We start from the raw sequence: 19,195 nt of genomic DNA on the forward strand, positions 1-19,195 counted from the left end.
ATACGCTGAACCACAGTGCAGCAGATATTAATGACACTAGACAGAGAAAGAGTTTGTTTTGTCACTGGTGTTTTAGCTGCTAGAAGAGGAAAAACAGTGCGAGTCAATAAAGATGAAAGAGGCCTCCAAATGAATAACATTAGCACCATATTTCATTATAAACAGTGGATTAGAGATTCTGTGCTTTTTCGCTCCTTACTCTATCTCATCTGCTGCCATTAAAGCAGCACTACAATTTCCTGCTTCATGAGCAGCATCGACAGGTTTCGGCGTCAGTTTGTGTGACTTCATAAAGCTGCGATTTTATGACAGCCAGTCCTAAAAGAGGCAGAAATGTCAGTTTTGCATCCGTGGATTGACTCAAAGCCCAAAGACGTGTTGCATGTTGAACCAAAATCCCTACATTCCTGTAGAGATGCAATTAAAAACGAAGACAATTAGTATTAATAAAGTTTTATCTCATTTGACAGTGGTGTGGTTTTGTAAACGTGCCACATTGTGAAATATACTGATATCAGAGCACATCCATTTCACTATCATGATAATGATTTTCAACCATATCGTCCAAGCCCGAGGTGCGTTTTACTCCTCTCTGAAGTGGAAAAAGGCCTGCGCACATGCTCCAGCAGATAAACAGCTGAAAGTTACTCACTTTATATGAATTCAATGTGAATTTGACAGAAAACTGGAAGCCGACAGCGTCAGACAGGAGAGTGTCAAAAGCTATTTGGATAATATATGCATCTTTCCTTCTATCATACAGCTGCATTCACGCTGAACCCCGGCGTACGAGAGGACGTTTAACACCTCCGCCACAGAAGTTCGAGAACTTCAACTCCCCGAGTTCCTAAACAAACACCACCAACTGCATACGTTATTTAATCAATACGAGAGCCAATTACGCCGGAGATGAGGGTGCTATTACGCACTGGAGATCAGACGTAGCTAATTACTGGAGGTGACAGCAAGTTTCAATCAGCACCACCTGCTCATCATGCGCCGCTCTTAAAAACAACTGTGCCGTGCTAGATTTTGTTTTTGTAAACTCTTCAACTTCACCTTGGGTGCCTGTCAGGCGCTCGGCTCGTTCATAACCACAAATCGGCTCAGTGCGCTGCGGCTAATAAGTTCTGACACCAAACCTTGTCAAACTTCATTAGATGGCCTTTAATCACGCTAACTTATGTGCAGACATCCGAGCTTTCTCTCTTTGTTGAGCCTAACCAGCAGAGAAGTCCTGCAGAAAAGAGTAGGGAGAAACAAAGCCTGTGAGCTGTTGAGGCAGTGAAATGACCCCCGCTGCTGTGCGATCTGCATTAATCTGATGATTTCAACAACACGAAAGCGCATCAGATCACCTGTCTTGTACCCGGCATATGCAAAACACACACACGCATGCAATCATTAGGCAGTGAACTTCCAGGAAGTAGTCCGCAACTTCTGTGATGTCAACAGCTTGCCCCGAAACATCCTGACACTTCTTTCCATATTCATATTTACACAAGGAACAAGGAAAAGGGAAAAAAACACAGCACTTCAGAAGCTTTTCACACACGCAGAGGATGAAAGGGATGCAGAAGCAGCAGAAACGCTCTAAAAAGTACTTTTGCTTTCTTTTTGCCGGATAGCTCCATTATTTTCTCTGTGACAACAGCTCAGACACAGCAGAACGCTGGCTGATATTAGCTGCTCCAGCTGCCTCCTGTGGGCGGTCAGAGGTCCAGAAGATGATCAAATATACATACAGCCTCTTATTTATAACTTCGCACCCACTCTGCATTAGCGCGGATTATTAATGCAACGAGATCGGCGGCGAGGATGAGAGTAAACGTGAGAGGAAGGATGAGAGACGGGACGGCAAGGGAGAAAACAGGCGGGAGGGACAAAGTGTAAAGGGAAGGAAAATGCGTGGAGAAAGAGGCAAGAGAGAGAAAGGGATTGCGTGAGGCTTGGTGCCAATATTAAATATTTCAGTCACAGATTGAGTTGCTATGAAAATGCTTTTGATCCGGACTCCAAAGGACTTTTACAAAACAAGTATTTCTTTGAGTTGGCTGCAGCACAGTGGGATTCACCGAGGGAAAAAGTCCAAAAAATGCTCTGAGGGAACAAACCCCCCCCCCCATAAAAAAAAAAAAAAAAAAAAACTTTTCCCACCAAGTGGATCCCCTCCAAGTAAGTTATCTTTATTATGTTGTAGAAAGTTGTTTTTCATCTTCGGCAGTTTTGTTCTCGTTCCAAGATAAAGGATGCCATGGGTTTTCATGTATATTAGGTGCTGGGAACATGCTAATTTTGAGGACTCAATTTAATTTAAAGTGCGACAGAGTTTCCAATTTCAGAGAAAAAGGGCAGCAGCAGAAGTTAACACCATAATGAAGGTTATGCATTTGGCTTCGGTAATTTACAGCCGATGCAGTAATAAATGTGACACCTGTACAAATGATACAGCAGGAACTACAGGAAAGGGCAGTTGAGGCAGTGTGTTTGTAGAGAGGACCTCCTGTATTATTACTATCTGCTTATAAGAGTTAATATGCACCTAAAGGAAGAGTAGATGTTTTGGGAAACACACTTATCTATTTTCTTGTGAGAGTTAGACAAGAAAACCTGAAGCTAGAGCTAGCATCCCATTAGCTCAGTCTTCAGGAAACAGAGCAAACCTGGCGCTGCACAAAGGTGACAAAAGTTAAAGAAGTCTGCCAATCAGCACCTCTAAAGCTTACTAAGACTGCAGTGAGTCACTGGCCCAGATAAGAAATAGCAAGAAAATCCTGTAAAAAGACACAACTTGGTTTGACATCACCCAAACAAGAAAAATGTGCCAATTAGTGACCTTTACAGGTGCTGGCAAACAGATTTCCTCTATGGACAGAGCCATCCTAACTAATGGTCATATCACCAAGAGTCATGCAGTTTCCAACTAGAGAGGTTCTCAAAAATCGATCTATTTTTATTCCTTCCAACTTCTTACTCATGTTTTTCAGATATTTTTTTAGCCATTACAATCTCCTCACCATATCTGCAACGCAATTATAAAGCCGAAAAAGGATTGTTTGCATTCGTATGCATGTAAATGTTAACACAGATGATGTAAGATGAGAGCAAGACGCGGATGCAAAAACTGTTGGAATCCTAGAACCCCAGAATATGTGGACTTGATTGTCATGCTAAAAACAAACTGCGGATCGAGTTAATCTCAAAACCCCCATCACTAAACCCGTTGATCTAAACTAATATCATAATCAGACATGAGCCAAAACAAAAATTATATTTATCTCAATCACATTCACAGGCGTCGAGTACACTCAAAGCAGAATCTCTGCAGATCCACGAGCTGATTACAGCGGCTCAGATGAATCACATAAAAGTGTTGGCTGTCCAAAACCAAAAACGTTGGCTGTTCACTTTGCAAAGATTTGACTTTCACAGAAAATATACTGTTTACATCAGACGTGTCGAATCCACGCCACCTTTCACTTTCACTGTTGGAGCATCTTTTGCTGCAGGTGAGCGGATAACCCGATCTCCAACACATCTTGGGTGCATTCAAACCTGGATTTTATTCATTCTTGAGCTCGCAAATTAAAATCTGCTTACCCCTGACGCATGTCAGTGTCAAAGGAGAACATAAATTACTTGTACATGACTCATCCCCTCCCTGTGCTGGTGCAGAGCATGCCGCTCGGCAGACAAGCCCTTTCACCTCTTCATCAGCATTCTGGGTCTGATGTGGTACAGCTGGGCGGATAGGCAGGTAAAGCCTTGCGTCGCGTCCAACAGGAGGAAGAAGAAATGAGAACAAGAACGGTAAAGGCCTTTAGAGAGCTCGCCTTATCCTCAGCACAGGTGTTTGACCGATGCAAAAGAGCCCTCTGGAGCCGAGATGAGAAATGCTGTCAGGAAGTGGTTCGAAGAAGAAGCTCTGCAGCATCCCTCATCATCTCCTCACTCACTCCACTCATCCTGCCCCACCCTCCACCCCCCTCCTGTCCCGTGTAGTTAAGAATAGTTGCATGTCTTTTATCAAATCTGTTCTACGAGCTCAAATTCAAATGAACTGAACTGAATTCCAGCCAAATGAGTCAGGCTGACAAAGTGCGATCGCGCTGCTGCTTCCTGTTGTTCTTCTTTAGATAGTGACACTGAATTTTGATCTGAGCGGAAACTGGAATTTAATTAATTATAATGATACTGCAACTATTGTGCACAGAAGAGAGGACATATTTGTGGAGACAGTGTCTACATTTAAAGCCTCTGGACGGCCATTTTCCATACTGGAGCATGTCATAGCTCTGCGTCTACGAACACGGATACAAAATATGTTTTCCTCTTTTTTTTCAACAAGCACACGCTCTATCAGACATCTAACCTATTGCAACAATCAACATTCATGATGCTGTTTAGCTTATATTCCACTCGGAAAGTGCAGAAGCTTATTAGCCTAGCTTGCTAGCGTAAGCGCAGATTCCCACTGTATGTTACTCTTCATTCATTACCCCACTCATACCCAATCAGAGTGCTTACCTGTGGAATGCTCCAAACAGGTGTTTTGGGCGTATTCCACAGCTTTCCCAGTCTTTAGCTGCAGACCTGTTGCTGCATCAAACTCAGAATAAGCATATATTTCCAAAAACCAATGGAGCTGATGAGGTAAAACATGAAATAGATTGTCTTTTATCAGTTGAGTATATGTCAAAAAGGACCGGCGAATGATCACATTCTGCATTATTTATGTTTTACACAGGGTCCCAACTTCTCTGGAGTCGGGGTTGCACATACTGACTCGGCTTGAGGTGCTCCTGAGGTCTTCAAGGACTTCACTGCTACTTTCATCTCCATCTGTGCTCCTCATCCTCCTCTCACCTGACAACTAACCCACTTTTTCATCCTTTACTTTCAGCTTCAGCGGCATCATCTCACACACACACACACACACACACACACACACACACACACACACACACACACACACACACACACACACACACACACACACACACACACACACACACACTAACTCCCAACTCACCTGCACCTCTCCTCTTAAGCCTCCAGGTCTTTGAAGGAGCAGAGAGCGGTGCTCCCCGGCACATAAGATGCAGGATTAAGTTGTTTATAGAGCTGGGCCGTTATCACATAGCACATTAACAGGCTAAGCAGTCAGACATTAGACAAACACACACATATACACACACAAATACATGGGGGGGGGGGAGGTCTTAGAGGAAGCAGTGATTTAGTGCGAGGGGAGGGGGTGAAATGTGCTCTGAGGCAGCGATAAAGAGATAGAGATTTGCTGGTTTGCTGGTGGCACTTATTCAGGAGAGGGTTGCGGCGGCTTCTCAAAGGCTCCATGGGGTTTGAAATGAAAAGGCTCCAAACGAGCGTGGATAGTTATCTGTGTAAGACTCTAAATATTCATATCCAAATCCCAGCAGTGCTCCAGAAAAGAAAAATAAAACTCATAATCAAGCCGAGACATATCACTCAAAACAGATTACTCCCACATGTTTGGAGACTCAATCTGAAAGTAGACAAGAGGAATGATTCTTTTTGTGTTGCTGATGCATCGTTGGGTTCCTTGAAAGGCACTCTAAACAAAATTTATTATTATTATTATCATTATTATTATTGGAGGAACACTGGTGAGCAGAATAAATTGGACTGTCTGCCTCGTTGTGGCTCTAACTTTCTGTCTTGTTCTTCGCGCTCTGCCAGTAGCGTTCCTACATGAACCTGCTCCGGTTGCACTACCTTTTCACGCCATTGTGGGTTTGACTTTTGCCGTCCTCGTACCGTCTGCCTGTAATCTCACTGATCAAAGTCCAGAAGCTCATAAGTGTGTCCTCAGTGAAAATGACACCGGATAAGAGCAGGAGGATTGTTGAGATATTCCTTTGCAAACCTGTGTTATTCTCCCTTGTTCCTGCCATTACACCAATCCATCTACGTCACTGCACGTTTGCCTCCCTTTGAATTTGCAGGGGTTGCTGATCTCTAAAGAATAGAGAAATTAGGAACAGAAAATGGCTTGTCAATGGCTTGACGAATGGCTTGCCACAAAATATGGCGCAGATATGTTCACCACAGGATGAACCTTAAAATGTAATCATCATCGGGTTAAGTTGAAGTTTTGTCCAGCACTTTGGTGCAAATGTATTAGCATGCTAACGTGCTAAACTAACATTGTAAACATACCTGCTAAACATCAGCATGTTGGTGTAATGAGCATGTTGGCTTGCTGCTTACAATCTGACCCTTAAACAGAGCGAGTCTTGAGTTATTAATGTGTTCATCGTTTTTTCCTCATATCTACAAACACTGACAACAGAAAACATGAGCTTATGTGTGATTCTTCTGCTAATATCAGAGGAAATTTCTGAAGTATAACATTGACTTTTAGGGAAAAGGAGAAGATGGACTGTATTACAAAAAAGGCTGAATATCTAATAAGTGAGGCAAGTGTTTTGACAGCCATCCGGGACTTAAATTGATCATGAGACGAGATGTGTGACGATCTGTCAAACTGACAGAGTGAATGACTGATCACATTGTGCGTTCACTTTGTGGTAACTAATCAGAGCAGAGAGAGAATCATAGCAGTGCGTCTGAAGATGTTTGGCTGGTTCTGATGTTTTCCACCTCACCGAAAACACAAGGCGGGAAACAACTTTCCTGTACATACCTTAAATGCTCATGTCCGACCAAAATGTTTACTGGCATGATGAGACAACCCTGGCAGGGGAAAGGACAACAGAGACAGACGCTCCTACAATTTCATTATCAGCTCTGTGTGGGTGTCGGCTGGCTGTCGCAGAGCCCCCATCAGCTCTGATTAATATCCCTCTCGGACCAACCGAAGCCGGTGACATCACTGCCACTAAAGTAAGCTTGTAAGCCTCCACCTCCTACCCAGAGGGCACTGCGACAACTGTGAGAGGAGGTGTGGACCACCACAGGTGTTGGATGCACAGCTGCTGTTGTAATTAAAACATCCCATTTAAACAACTCACTCAAACTCTTCGTCTGCTCTTCGTGATGCACGCACCCGCCCGTCACAGCTCTGTGTCGCTGCAGCAAACACGTGTGTCAAAGTCAAACAACAGTCGCTGTGACATCAGCCATCGTGTCGCCCCCTCTGTCCACGACATCTGCTCTCTAGCTCGTTCAGCCCCTCGCTCCGCCCGGGCCAAAATTAAGTCTGTGCTGTGTTATCATCAGCAGCAAATGAGTGGCTAGCAGGGCCTCTGCTAATACAGCACCAGATCCCCCCGCTGGCTGAGAGGCCGGCAGGCGAGCTGGGACCAGATGTAATCACTCCCAAGACAGAGGTGGGAGGCAGAGGGGGAGGAGGAGGAGGAGGGGGAGGTGTAAGAAGACATGTTACACTAGTTTACAAGCGGTGCATTCTCACGAAACACACCAAGTCTCACGCACATGCAAACCTGTGCGGCGAGAGACGGCTCCCAGAGACTTTGAGCACCAGGTACAGCAATGGCCTGGAGGGGTGTGTGTCGGTGTGTGTGTGTGTCTGTGTCTGTGTGTGTGTGAATTCAGAAAACACCCCGAGGAAAGAGAGGAGGTGAATCTCCAGATGCATCACCCGAGGGCTCCCTCTGTCTCCTCGCTCTTCAGACTCAGAGCCGCGCTCTCTCTCCCCCTCTCTCTCTGCCTAATCCAGTCTCAGAGACAGACACCTCACTCCATTACAAAGCTTCGAGAGGATTGAATGAGCACAAATATGAGAGCCGTCCTCCTTAAATTGAGTTGCTCTCAAATTTCGCACACAATGCCTCAGTCGCCTGAAAGCTCGAAAATCCCCCTGTACCTCGGTAAGCTCTTCTCTGATCCCTTTTGAAGATGATTTGATAGTTGAAACAAGTAAGAGATCTTAGCTGTCACTTAGATTCACCTGTTTGGGCTATTAGTTTATATTCAAGGGGGCTTTCAACACAGCAAATGGATTTATAAAGCCATTTGGACTTGCAAAGTGAGACGGTGACAGATTCTCTGGCAATTCCTCGAGGATCTGACAGTTACGTGCGAAGGTGCAGCTCATGGGTTTTCATTCAAATGCTGGCAATGAGGAGGACAATCAGTCTTCAACTGCGGGCTTCTGGGAAAAAACATGCGTTGCGTTTCTCCCCCTTTTCCCACCTCGCACAGCTGCTTCTTCAGTTCAGCTTCTTCCTCGATAGAAGAAGCTGAACTGTGCAGAATTAGATTCAATTCAACGACATCGACTCAGAGGGGACTGAAGGCCAGGAGGCGGTGGACAGCTGGAGGAACACAGAGGAGGCAACCAACACTCCGGTTATCATGTGACCAACGTGCCACACTTTTATATGGCGACCAGCTTGACTCCACACTGAGTGTGACAGAGATCTGGATGAAAACTTTGATGAAAAAAACCCACAAATGGACCTAAAAGTTTTTTAAAAAAAAAACCCTTTCACACTCACCTTTTGTCTACTTGTGGTGGACTGCAATTATATGATCTCAGCTGGGCCATTACTTTAAAAAAAGCTGCCATTTTAACTAAATGAGCTGTTGAAGTAGCTCACGATCACGATCCACTGATTTCAGACTTCAGCTCTACCTGCTAGGACACAGTTTTTGCTGCGAGCTCTTGATTCATAAACACGGACACATCTCAACCCTCAGAGAGCATCAATACATATTATATGAAACACATGTTTGTCTATATTCTTAATTTGTGTCTTTTCTGAACAGCTGACAGTGGATAAAGCCAAACATCGCAAAGTTTGCATGATCAAATATTATGATAAAACGGCAGCGAGTCAAACGAGTTGCCAAAAGATGCATCAGATGGGTATCGACGGCCCTGCTGGGGTGCTTCTTTCCCTACTCGGCCGTGCTTTTCCATATTTATCTCCGGGAAAGGCGGACGTGATGACACCCAGCAGGCTCTGGCGTTCAGCGAGCTGATTAAAACGTTCATTAACGCCGATCCGTCCAGGTGATGAAATCTGTCACGCACCCCTGCTGCGGCCACATGGTAACGCCTGCGACATAAGACGGCGCAGGTGCATAAATCCTCACGTACGTGGAACCGGGCGGCGACCACCTGGCCCCACCTGTGACAAACAATATGCGATATATCACCTGTCCTGTGCCAGGTAAATAAACAGTGTGAGCGGAATTAATTGTCATATATATACACACACAAACAGACCACCCTCTGCTGAATAAATGAAAGTCCCTCACACCTCGGAGCTGGTAAACACACCCAATCTGTTGGATTAGGCCCTGAGAGGCTGAACAATGTGAGCTGCTGCCCGCTTTCTCTTCTTGTGATCTGAGGCTAAATGTGTGGGCACAATTAATCTCAATTCACATAGAGAATGACTCATCATTTGCTCTTTTACAGTCGGCCTACTGGGATGTAAATAACTTTCCAACATAAACCACTTACACACCAGTTACAAGTTTCATACCCACCTCCAGCCGCTAATGCACAGTTTAATTTCGGCTCCGCACACACGACCATACACACCGAGCCTCACCTGCACTCGCTCAAAGGGACGTGGGACTAACCCACAAAAAGATAATTAACCCTAATACAGTATATGAACGTGCACACATATGCAAATTTGCCTCGTAACGACCCCCCTCACGCCGCCGCCTTTCTCACATTAACCCCCAAACGCACTCAGCGACTCACTAGTTAACAAGTAATGAAAATCCACCTTCTTAATAACACCACGCCACCCTATTGTTGGTTTAACAAAAGCAGGTCAGCCCCAGAAAACAAGATAATTACCCACAATCCAAGTTTTTATTAACATGCGAACACACCTTCACGCTTTAATGGAGGCACAAGGCCGACAAACACACACACAAACACAGCTGACACCTCACCTCACAACAGGATGCCTGACCTCCCCGAGGCCCGACAAGGGCAAAGCGGAGCAGGCAGAGGGACAATAAACGCAGATCTATGTGTGTAATGAATAAGTTACACACTCCTATTAGGGCAGACAGGCGCTGACAAATGCCTCTCATTCACTCATTAGACCACTGGCTGTCGGGGGAAGCAGGAGAGACCAGGGCACAGCAAGGGAGGCTTATTGGGTTTTAAATGGCCATGTAATCCATTTCCTTATTGGAGATGAATAAGCTGCTGTCCGCGGCGGGTTTATTTATGGGAGAATTAGACACGTAGTCAGTGACAGGCGAAAAGCAGAATGAATCAAAGTGCAGGTCTGGCCGGCGAGAAAACACATCTGAGAGGGGGAAAAACAAACAGGAGGCGTTATTTAAGCATAAATCATAAAAACTGGGAAAACTGAAAATATAGATCCTACACAAGGCCTATAATCTTTGAAAAAAAATCTGCCTCTAGTGGGAATGGATCTGTAAGCATTTGAGGTGGCTGAAGGAAAAAAAGAAAGGTCATTTAAAAAAAACAAAAGAGGAGGAGGAGGAGGAGGAGGAGGAGGAGGAGGAGGAGGAGGAGGAGGAGGAGGAGGAGGAGGGGGTTAAGGACGGTTGAAACGAAAAAGAGAATCCTCCCGTTCCCATTTTTCCTTGATACCTTAAGGTCGCTACCTCTCATGTTTGCACAAACAACAGCACTAATGCAAAGGAATAATGGACTGCGCAGATAAAATGAGAGGAAATGGAACGATCACAGAGCTCTCCACTGGAAGAGAGGGTATTCCATCTCGCCAGACTATCTGCCCTCTGACCCCTTATCGATCTCCTCGAGTGTCCTTGGCGTGCCCAGCCAGCACTTGACAGGTTAATAACTCCTGATCTCTACCCCGAGTCTCTTTTCTATACAGCACAGCAGGCCAATTTCAGCAGATCACGTGCAGCAATCAGCCATCCCTGGGGGACGAGGTGAGACTCGTTTCCCCCAGGTTCAGTGACTAACCCCCTCTGGGAATCAATCCCCCGGGTGAAGCGGTCAGCCAAACAGCAACCGGTCAAGCAGCCAGCCACTAAAGCTCCTCCCGGGAGAACGAAACGTCTTGAAACATTATCTCCTGAGAGACGGCGAGCTTCCACTGAGGACAAGACAGCGCAGCTTCTCTGAGAAAACAAATGTTTTTTCACGCTGGCAATCCTGATCTTCTATCACCGGCTTCAAACAAAAGCACTCTACTGCTTAACTCTCACTGTTCCTCACACGCTCGCATCAGTCAAGACGACGGACTGCCACCACGCAAACCGTGACGCAGAACATCCAGAGCCAGCCTCTGCTTTACATCACTGGAAATGAAGTCATCTGGGTGCTGGAGCGACGTTGGAACAGGTCTATCCAGTCTCACTGGACTCTTTTGTTTGGGTATTGGGAATCTATGCTTCTTATACTGGATTGGTTTTCCACAGGTCTGATTTGGATCGGGTACCAAACACAGAAAGATGTGGCGAGTCGGGGGCAAAATGATGAAACTGGGTGCAATCACACAGCATCTGGTTGAAAGAATAAATTTTGGAGTGTTGCGCAAACAAACGAGCTAACCATTATAATAAAGTCTGTGGGTCTTCAGAGGACTTCAGAGGACATTTAGAAAACTATGCTCTTTCAAGGCCACGATTCACGTGGAAAAAAAAAACTTCCTATGTTCGCGCAAACCTTCCAGGTTCTTCGAGAGCCGGGGGATCTGTGTGAAACTGGGTTAGTGTGTGTGTGATGATTCTACATGTGCTGCTCAGTGCTCTCTCTCTCTTCATCTAACTCTGCCTTACAGTAAACATGACTGTCACTGTTATACTACAAGTCCTCCGGGGTTTGACTAATGGCATCTTTTAATGACAGACGCACATGCATATGCGCACGCACACACACACCTATCTTGAGCACTTAAATGTGCAACTCACCTCGACGTTGCACAAATTGGGGCTCCGCTAATGTGACATGTGAAGCACACGCACGTCCTGTCATCAGCTATGGCGCCATTTGCAGCTTTTCATATTGTATTCATGCATGTGACGCACAATTTGCATTCACGTGAAGAACAGACAGGAGCACAAACATACCATTCTCTCATATGCAAGTGTAAGCAGAGAGGGGACACCCCCCAACAGACGCGGCATCACGCAGGAAAGAATAACTATCGCTTCTGAAACAGTAGAAAGGAGTGCCGTCTTTTGTGGGATGTCAGTGGGGCTGACAGCGCCTGAGGAGCGTTCGAGAGATCACGTCTGCAGCGCAATCATTAGACAGGAGGGGTTTCAAAAAGGCAGCGCGCTGATCACGGGGAAGCATGCTGACAGCACATGAAAAAGGGGCGCTTGTGCACCAATTCATCCTCGTCTTCTTTTCTCCCCCCCAATTTTTGCTCCCCTAAATTGCTCAAACATCCCGCTCTACTCTCAACACACACACATACCAGCAGAGTGTGGTAGTCAACATCAAAGCAGGATGGAATGAGGCACATCATTAGCAGGAGAAGACAGAGGCGAGGGAGGATGAAATCATTTAGACGTCGCTGTGGAGAGGGAATTACTACGCCTGTCGGGATGAGGGGAGCGAGGATGGAGGGAGCGGGAAAGACACCACGGATGAATGAGAGGTGGGAAAGGAGAGGGAAAGGGTATAAACGACGGGAGAGTGAAAAGTCAACATGTGCGAGAAGGAGAACGAGTGGCGCTAAAACAAGAAGGGCAAAAAGCAGAGGAGAGCCACAGCCCAAAGGAAGAACAGAGGCTTGGAGACAAACCAGGTTTGTCAAGATGCCGCTCGGTGATGGCTATTTCCTGGTAATAAGTGCCTGTTCATATGCGAGGGAATCACTGCCGCTCCCTCCAATCATCTCCCATCGTTTGTGCTCATCTTCACCACACCACTCCGGCGTCAGCGGGCCGGGCGCCTCTGCTTGACAGGCTGAGCGCAGTAATTGCCGGGAACCAGCGGGATGAAATGTGAAACCGCTGTGATGTTTTAAGCATGACGCCATTTGCGGGCCGAGGTTGCGCGGGGTCTATGCTTGGTTAAAAAGTGAGCGTTATCGACGCACCTTACGCTGTTTGACTTTCTCAACTCAAAAAAATGAGACACGTGTGTACTTGAAGTTTGATGTTTTCACCCCTGTGCAGATGAACGGTGTCACCGCAGTCTGTGTGAGTGTGAAAGGGACACACAAGAAGACCAGAACGCTGGTGATGGTCAGTAAATACCTCCAAACCGTAGGCTGGCTGCTTCAATCGCAATCTCTCATTGTCTATTTCTGCAAGTGTTAAAGAGAGAACACGTGATATGTTGGCGTGGAGGCTTTGGAGGTGTTTCAAGGATCCTTTGACTGAGCTGGGCTGAGTTCCAACAGTAAAGTAACAAGTAATGTATTTACTCTTGATGTTGGCTTGACTTAACTTTATAGGAACTTGAGTTCATAGTGCAGGACAGTATAATAAAACCATCATATAAGGACATATTAAAACACACAAAGTGTCCAAAAATATAAGCAAAAAAGGAATACAGAAGAATGTCATCTATTCCTATGTATCTCTGTCTGTTGACCATGATAACTGGGATATAAACGCAGACAACTTCAGTTTTTAAAACCAGCAATTATCAGTGCTGCCATGTTCTTATCAGACAGAATGTTGTAATAAACTAATTTTGTTCTTCTGCCTATATGCATGAACAAATAAATAAGGACACAATCACCAAAATCTGGGCTGGATTTATGTTGCATTATCAAAACTAAACGACTCACAGCATCAAATAGTTGTTAGTTTGCTCTCTTTAAAAGTTGATATTGCAAAGTTCTACACATCTCTTTACCTCTGCGTCCCACCAAAACCTACAAACAAACACATAAACCCTTCGGGGCGTCACAGATTACTGCTCTCCCTTCTATCCCCCAAAATGCAATTAGCCATTATGTGGCCCTCTATAATCTGCCATGTCCATTTTATTTGCCTTTGATACAGCAGGGGCTTATCTCGCCCGTCTTTACACAGAGCAGCGCTTACATCCCCCAGCAGCGGGGTAACAAAGTCAAAGTTATCAGATCTACCCAAAAACCAAAAAAGGGCAAGTCAGAGAGGCCGAGAGTGAGGCTCGCTCACTATTTGACAGCTTCACACCATAAAAACTGGACGTCAGACATCTGAGCCCCTGAGAAACGCATCAGAACCGATCTGGGATGTGGAGGAAACTGATGACCTTATTTTTCTGTGTGTGCATCTGTGAGCGTTTCAGTTCGAGAGCAAAATAGATGGACTGGGACACAGATATGAAATCTAATTTCAGGATATAATGATGCAGTGTGTGCGTGCGTGTGTGTGTGTGTGTTTGTGTGTTGTTTACCGTCATTGCCCTGGCTCCCCTCTCTCTTCAGCATCTGTACCGCCCCCACATACTTCTTCAACTGGACCTTCAGGACCTCATTCTCCCTGCACAAACAGACACACAAACGCACATCTTATAGCCACAGAACACTAACGCTAAGGAGGCCGTGACTGCAATTCACCGCATGCAGGCATTTCAGACTTGTGCATTTAGAGAAGAACACTCATCTGCCGGCTGCGGTTGTCACCGTAAAGATGCTACCATGCACAAAGTGACAGAGGGTACATTTTCTGTCCAGTGACGTTGGGAGCTGCACCGAGCCGGTAACAGGAAGTTGTTTACTCTGCTTTATGACAGCATGCGGTGGAGGGAGACGGTGTGAAACTTGTTGTGACATCCTGTCACCTGAGGAAGGATGAAAATAAAAACATCTGAAATCTAACCCAGGTGGTCAGACACAGATATATTTAAAGAGATGCGACTTGACTCGCAGTTCAACCGTCACCGAGCACAACCACAGTCATGCCACTAACGGGTGCCTCAGAGAGCGCCTGATATTAATATGAAGATTGATGGTTAGACTGTAATCAGTTTTTCTGTGCAAAAGCCAAAAATTCCAGGTAGAGGTGCACTATGATAAGATGAACTGAGGATATGATTACGAAAACCAGCTGCGTAGGTGGACCATATTTGGACAGGCACTTTCATGCACTGAAGGCAGGATGGCCTAAAGGCAGGCAGGCTGGCCAACTGAAAGGTCGCTGGTTCGATCCCCGGCACATACAGCATGCAGCTTGGGTTGTTAGATTTGAAACTGGAGTTATCTCAACAAGGCGTTACGTGGACCGGCATGCAAAGCAAGCTGATTGGTTGATTCACCTCCTGTCCAGAGGCAGGTTTAAAACAGAGACCAAAGAAAAATGAACGTCTCACAATAAAGCATCACACAAACGTCTGCTGGTGACCCCACATCGTCTAGGATAATCAGAATCCCAGCTTCAGTTCAAAATTGACTGTTAACTGACTATTGATGGTTGGTGAGCAAGTAAAGGAAGGTGTTAACGGTGGATTTTTAATCACATGAATGTTGAGAATCAGATCCAGTGCAAGGGCGTGATATGGCGGACACTACTGTCCACATACTTCTGGGTCGGGGCTGTTCTTTTTCATTTGAGCTAGACTCTTTAGGTCCTATCAAAGCACCAGTGATCCACTGGATCCACTGGCAGAAAAAGAATGTCTTTTCTTGAGTATGTTTTCATTGTTGTATAGTCCTCTTCCATAGAGTCCACCATGTTGCGGCACCATGTTTCTAAAGCGGCCCTGAACGGACAAGCCATACTCTGGCTCTAGAGAGGCATGCTGGGAGCCAGGGGCCTCATTTAAACCAAGGACTTGTGATCAGTTTTGATATGACTTATGCAGAAAAGCATGTCACAGTAGTTATTTATCTATAAAACCAATGATTGTATTTCCAAGCAAAGCCTCGAGACTGTAGACTGCGTCACTTGTGTCCAAGCCTGTGGTGAACTTTGCGTTATCAATTAAAGGCAGTGGTGTGTGCTCTGACCTGCGTTTAGCAAGTGAGAGCAAAATTTCAGCGTTCAGTACAGGCCACATCAGAGACACAGTCTGGGTAGAAGATGCAGTTTTATGACAGGCATGAAGGACGTCAGATCTATGGCCCAGTTAAGCTACAGTCCTACATTAGCACTGCTTAGAGCAAGGGTGGTGTGTGTGTGTGTGTGTGTGTGTGTGTGTGTGTGTGTGTGTGTGTGTGTGTGTGTGTGTGTGTGTGTGTGTGTTTGACCACGGATGAGGACGCAGACACACTGATAAAGAAGTGAGCGGCAGAAGCAGCCTCCTTACAAGCCGTAACCGGTTGAACACCATCGACTTTGGGGCGGAAATCAATCAGAGTTGGAGTGTGGCTTTATGCCCTTGGCGGTTAAATTTAACAGCCTTTGTCTTGCTCCGCCGCCGTCCCCCCACCCCTCATTCTCCACGGGTGATTTTTGGTGCCCTGCTTATCAGCCCTCATTCCCCACAACAAAAGAGGCGCCTGCCGGGAGACCTCCTGAATCCACATGACGAGCTCTCCGAGGAGCCGTCCACATCGTTGTTATCACAACCACCCGCAGCCCAGACTCTGTTCCAGGCTGATTAAATTATAGCGGATACACACCGCTTGCTCAAAGTGTATGCGCTCGTGTACCGGCTCGGGGAGATATGCAGTCATTCAGATGCATCTCATTTTACTGAGAATGAGTCTTGTGTCTGTTGTTGCACCAGCAGATCACAGCATTTGGCAAAATGTGAGTGAACTGGCAGTGATACTTGACTTCAGGTAAAAAAAAAAAAAAAGTACTTTTAGCAAGCTTCATACCTTGATTACGTCAGCTCTGGTGTGTTGTGTGTTCATTTTAGACTCACAGAGACACACAGATGACACTGTTTCATTAAGGCATCACTCATAGAGAGTTATCACTCATTAGCGTTATCACTTAACTCTGCAGATACAATTCAGAGTTTCAAATTACATTTGAAAAAGGAAGTGTAATAAACTTAAATGTAATTTGAGCTTTTGTCTATTGAATTTAGTGTCCTGTCAATCTCAATCTTTACAGAGGAAGAGGCACAGAATCAGTGGAATACACACCAATAATTAGGGGAATAGACAACATAATCACCAGCCACCAGAAAACAAATCCAATCCAATAAAAAGCAGCCTGACTGGGTGGATAACCACCCAATCCAGTTACACTGCCGCCACCAAACAGCAGGAAAAAGTTAGCATTTAGCAGCTAAAGGGCCAGATGTTTCCCTCAGGAGTTGGCGGAGACCAAATACAGAGCAAAAAGGAGACAAAATATTAGACTTCCATTCACCTGGTGTACAGAAACACAACACTAAATGCATGCTGTTCTGAATATGCTGGATGTGTAAGTAACAAATTTCTTGTGTGTGTAGATAGATAGATAGATAGATAGATAGATAGATAGATAGATAGATAGATAGATAGATAGATAGATAGATAGATAGATAGATAGATAGATAGATAGATAGATAGATAGATGTCTCTCTCACTATATATATATAGATAGATATAGATATAGATATAGATATAGATATAGATATAGATATAGATATAGATATATAGATATAGAAAGACACACATAGACCTCCTTCACAGCAGCCATCTTGTCAATATAACAGGAAAGCACAACGTCTGTGCTTTTCAGCTGGGATTTGTCAAAATGCGGCTACAAAAAAGGACAATTTCCAATCACCACATTACTGCTTTTAACACTGCTTTTGTTTGTGTAATGCTACTTTTACAACACAGTGCTTTTCCTTCGGGCTCAAACGCTGGAACAGGTGTTCACAAACCTCCACAGGTGCTGAGGACTGAGTAAAAGCTGTGCCATCAGTGGCATCGCTGCTACCTGGGATCAACCGTTCTTTGTAACCTGCCCCATTAGGCCGGGTTTTTTTAAATGCTTGCAATCCATTATGTACCTACAGAATTTATTTCTAATGGCACACCACAATTTAAGATGCTGTCAATGGAAACAAATTCCCAAAAGCTCTTCAGTTATTCAAGAACACTGTTTGCTCAGTCTTCTTTGTTCAGAGAATCATTTATCGGCAGCAGACTTTCATTGCTGTGAACAAACGATCCTCCGAACAAACAATACTTGAAGTGTTGCGCCAGTGCTTGAAATAGATTTCCTTTTCAGGTTACAACGGCCCGATAATGAACACATTCTGCTGAATTATTGATCACCCACTCATACAATTGAAATGTTTGCTGCTGATGTAATTTGCTTCATTTTGCATCATTTAAGAGAAAAAGACGCCGCTTGATGTGAAAAACAAAATGAATGTTTAAACAAGAAAAATGTCACCTCGTGCAATATATTGGATGAGCTGTAGCCTCATTAGCCGCTAAAAGGCTAAACAGTAATAAAGCATATCAGCCCAGCTTGTTATTAATGTGTTGGAGCTTTAAGTACTGATTCTAAGTGCATGTTTATACACATGGTTCACAATTTGATCTTTGGTCATCAGATAACATTTTACCTGCATTTCCACAAACTTCAGCAGAATGTACAATTTATACTGGAGAAATATATTCAGTATGCATGTTCCTAGTGCACCTCTGGTATCAAAAGACATACCAGTATAATAACCAAGAGACAAAATCCTCTACATTTTCATATCAGGTGATGGAAACAGACACACTCCAGACAAAATCCTGACACAGGTGTAGATCACACCGACCTTATAACATGCACCGACAATATAAGCAGTCTTGAGGGAAACTGGGTTGGAAATATGAGGGAGCATCGCTCCAACAACAGCCTCAACTGCACGGTACGTTTTCAAATCCAATTTCAGAGGAGACTGATAAAACATGACCCGGAGGTGTGAAACACGGCCTCTGTGTCCTGTCTGCGTTTGAGCTGCTTCCCTCAGGTCGTACAGCACGTCAGGCAGCCACGTGCTAAATCAAGCACAGAATTTCTTGTTTTTCCCCCCACGTGCAAATAAACCTGCTCAGTGCTAACAAGAAAGCTCCCCAGCACACACACCTCGACATCGTCAGGCATTCTCTGTGTCTGTCATTCATTCGCACGCACGTGTTTTAACTGGACAGACTTCATGGTGGTGCAAGAGCTAGCATGGCTAAAACATACTTTTGTAGAGGTGAAATGTTTTTTCTTCTTCCTTCCTGTCTTGCTCATCATCTTTTTGTTATCTTTTTGTTGTATTTTATCTCACGAGCCCTTGGACAGCCCGGGCCCTCAGGTTGAAAACGAAAAATCGACCAAGGGCCCATCTACACCTGTGGCAAGTCTATCATTACAAACTGACCCACGGGACACAATATGAATGAAGGATGCCAACCAAAACAGACTAAAA

General features: G+C 45.0%; 1 protein-coding gene across 1 annotated transcript in view; it reads right to left on the minus strand.

The window, feature by feature from the left end:
• snx29 (sorting nexin 29) overlaps window positions 1-19,195 on the minus strand; it is a 119,507-nt gene that overhangs the window by 76,213 nt on the left and 24,099 nt on the right. Inside the window, exon 14 of the mRNA XM_070990465.1 lies at window positions 14,288-14,373. Coding sequence (XP_070846566.1) covers window positions 14,288-14,373 — 86 coding nt within the window. The remainder of the gene's footprint in view (window positions 1-14,287; window positions 14,374-19,195) is intronic.

The sequence above is a fragment of the Chaetodon trifascialis genome, chromosome 21 (genome assembly GCF_039877785.1).
Source record: "Chaetodon trifascialis isolate fChaTrf1 chromosome 21, fChaTrf1.hap1, whole genome shotgun sequence".
In the NCBI taxonomy this organism is placed as follows: Eukaryota; Metazoa; Chordata; class Actinopteri; order Chaetodontiformes; family Chaetodontidae; genus Chaetodon; species Chaetodon trifascialis.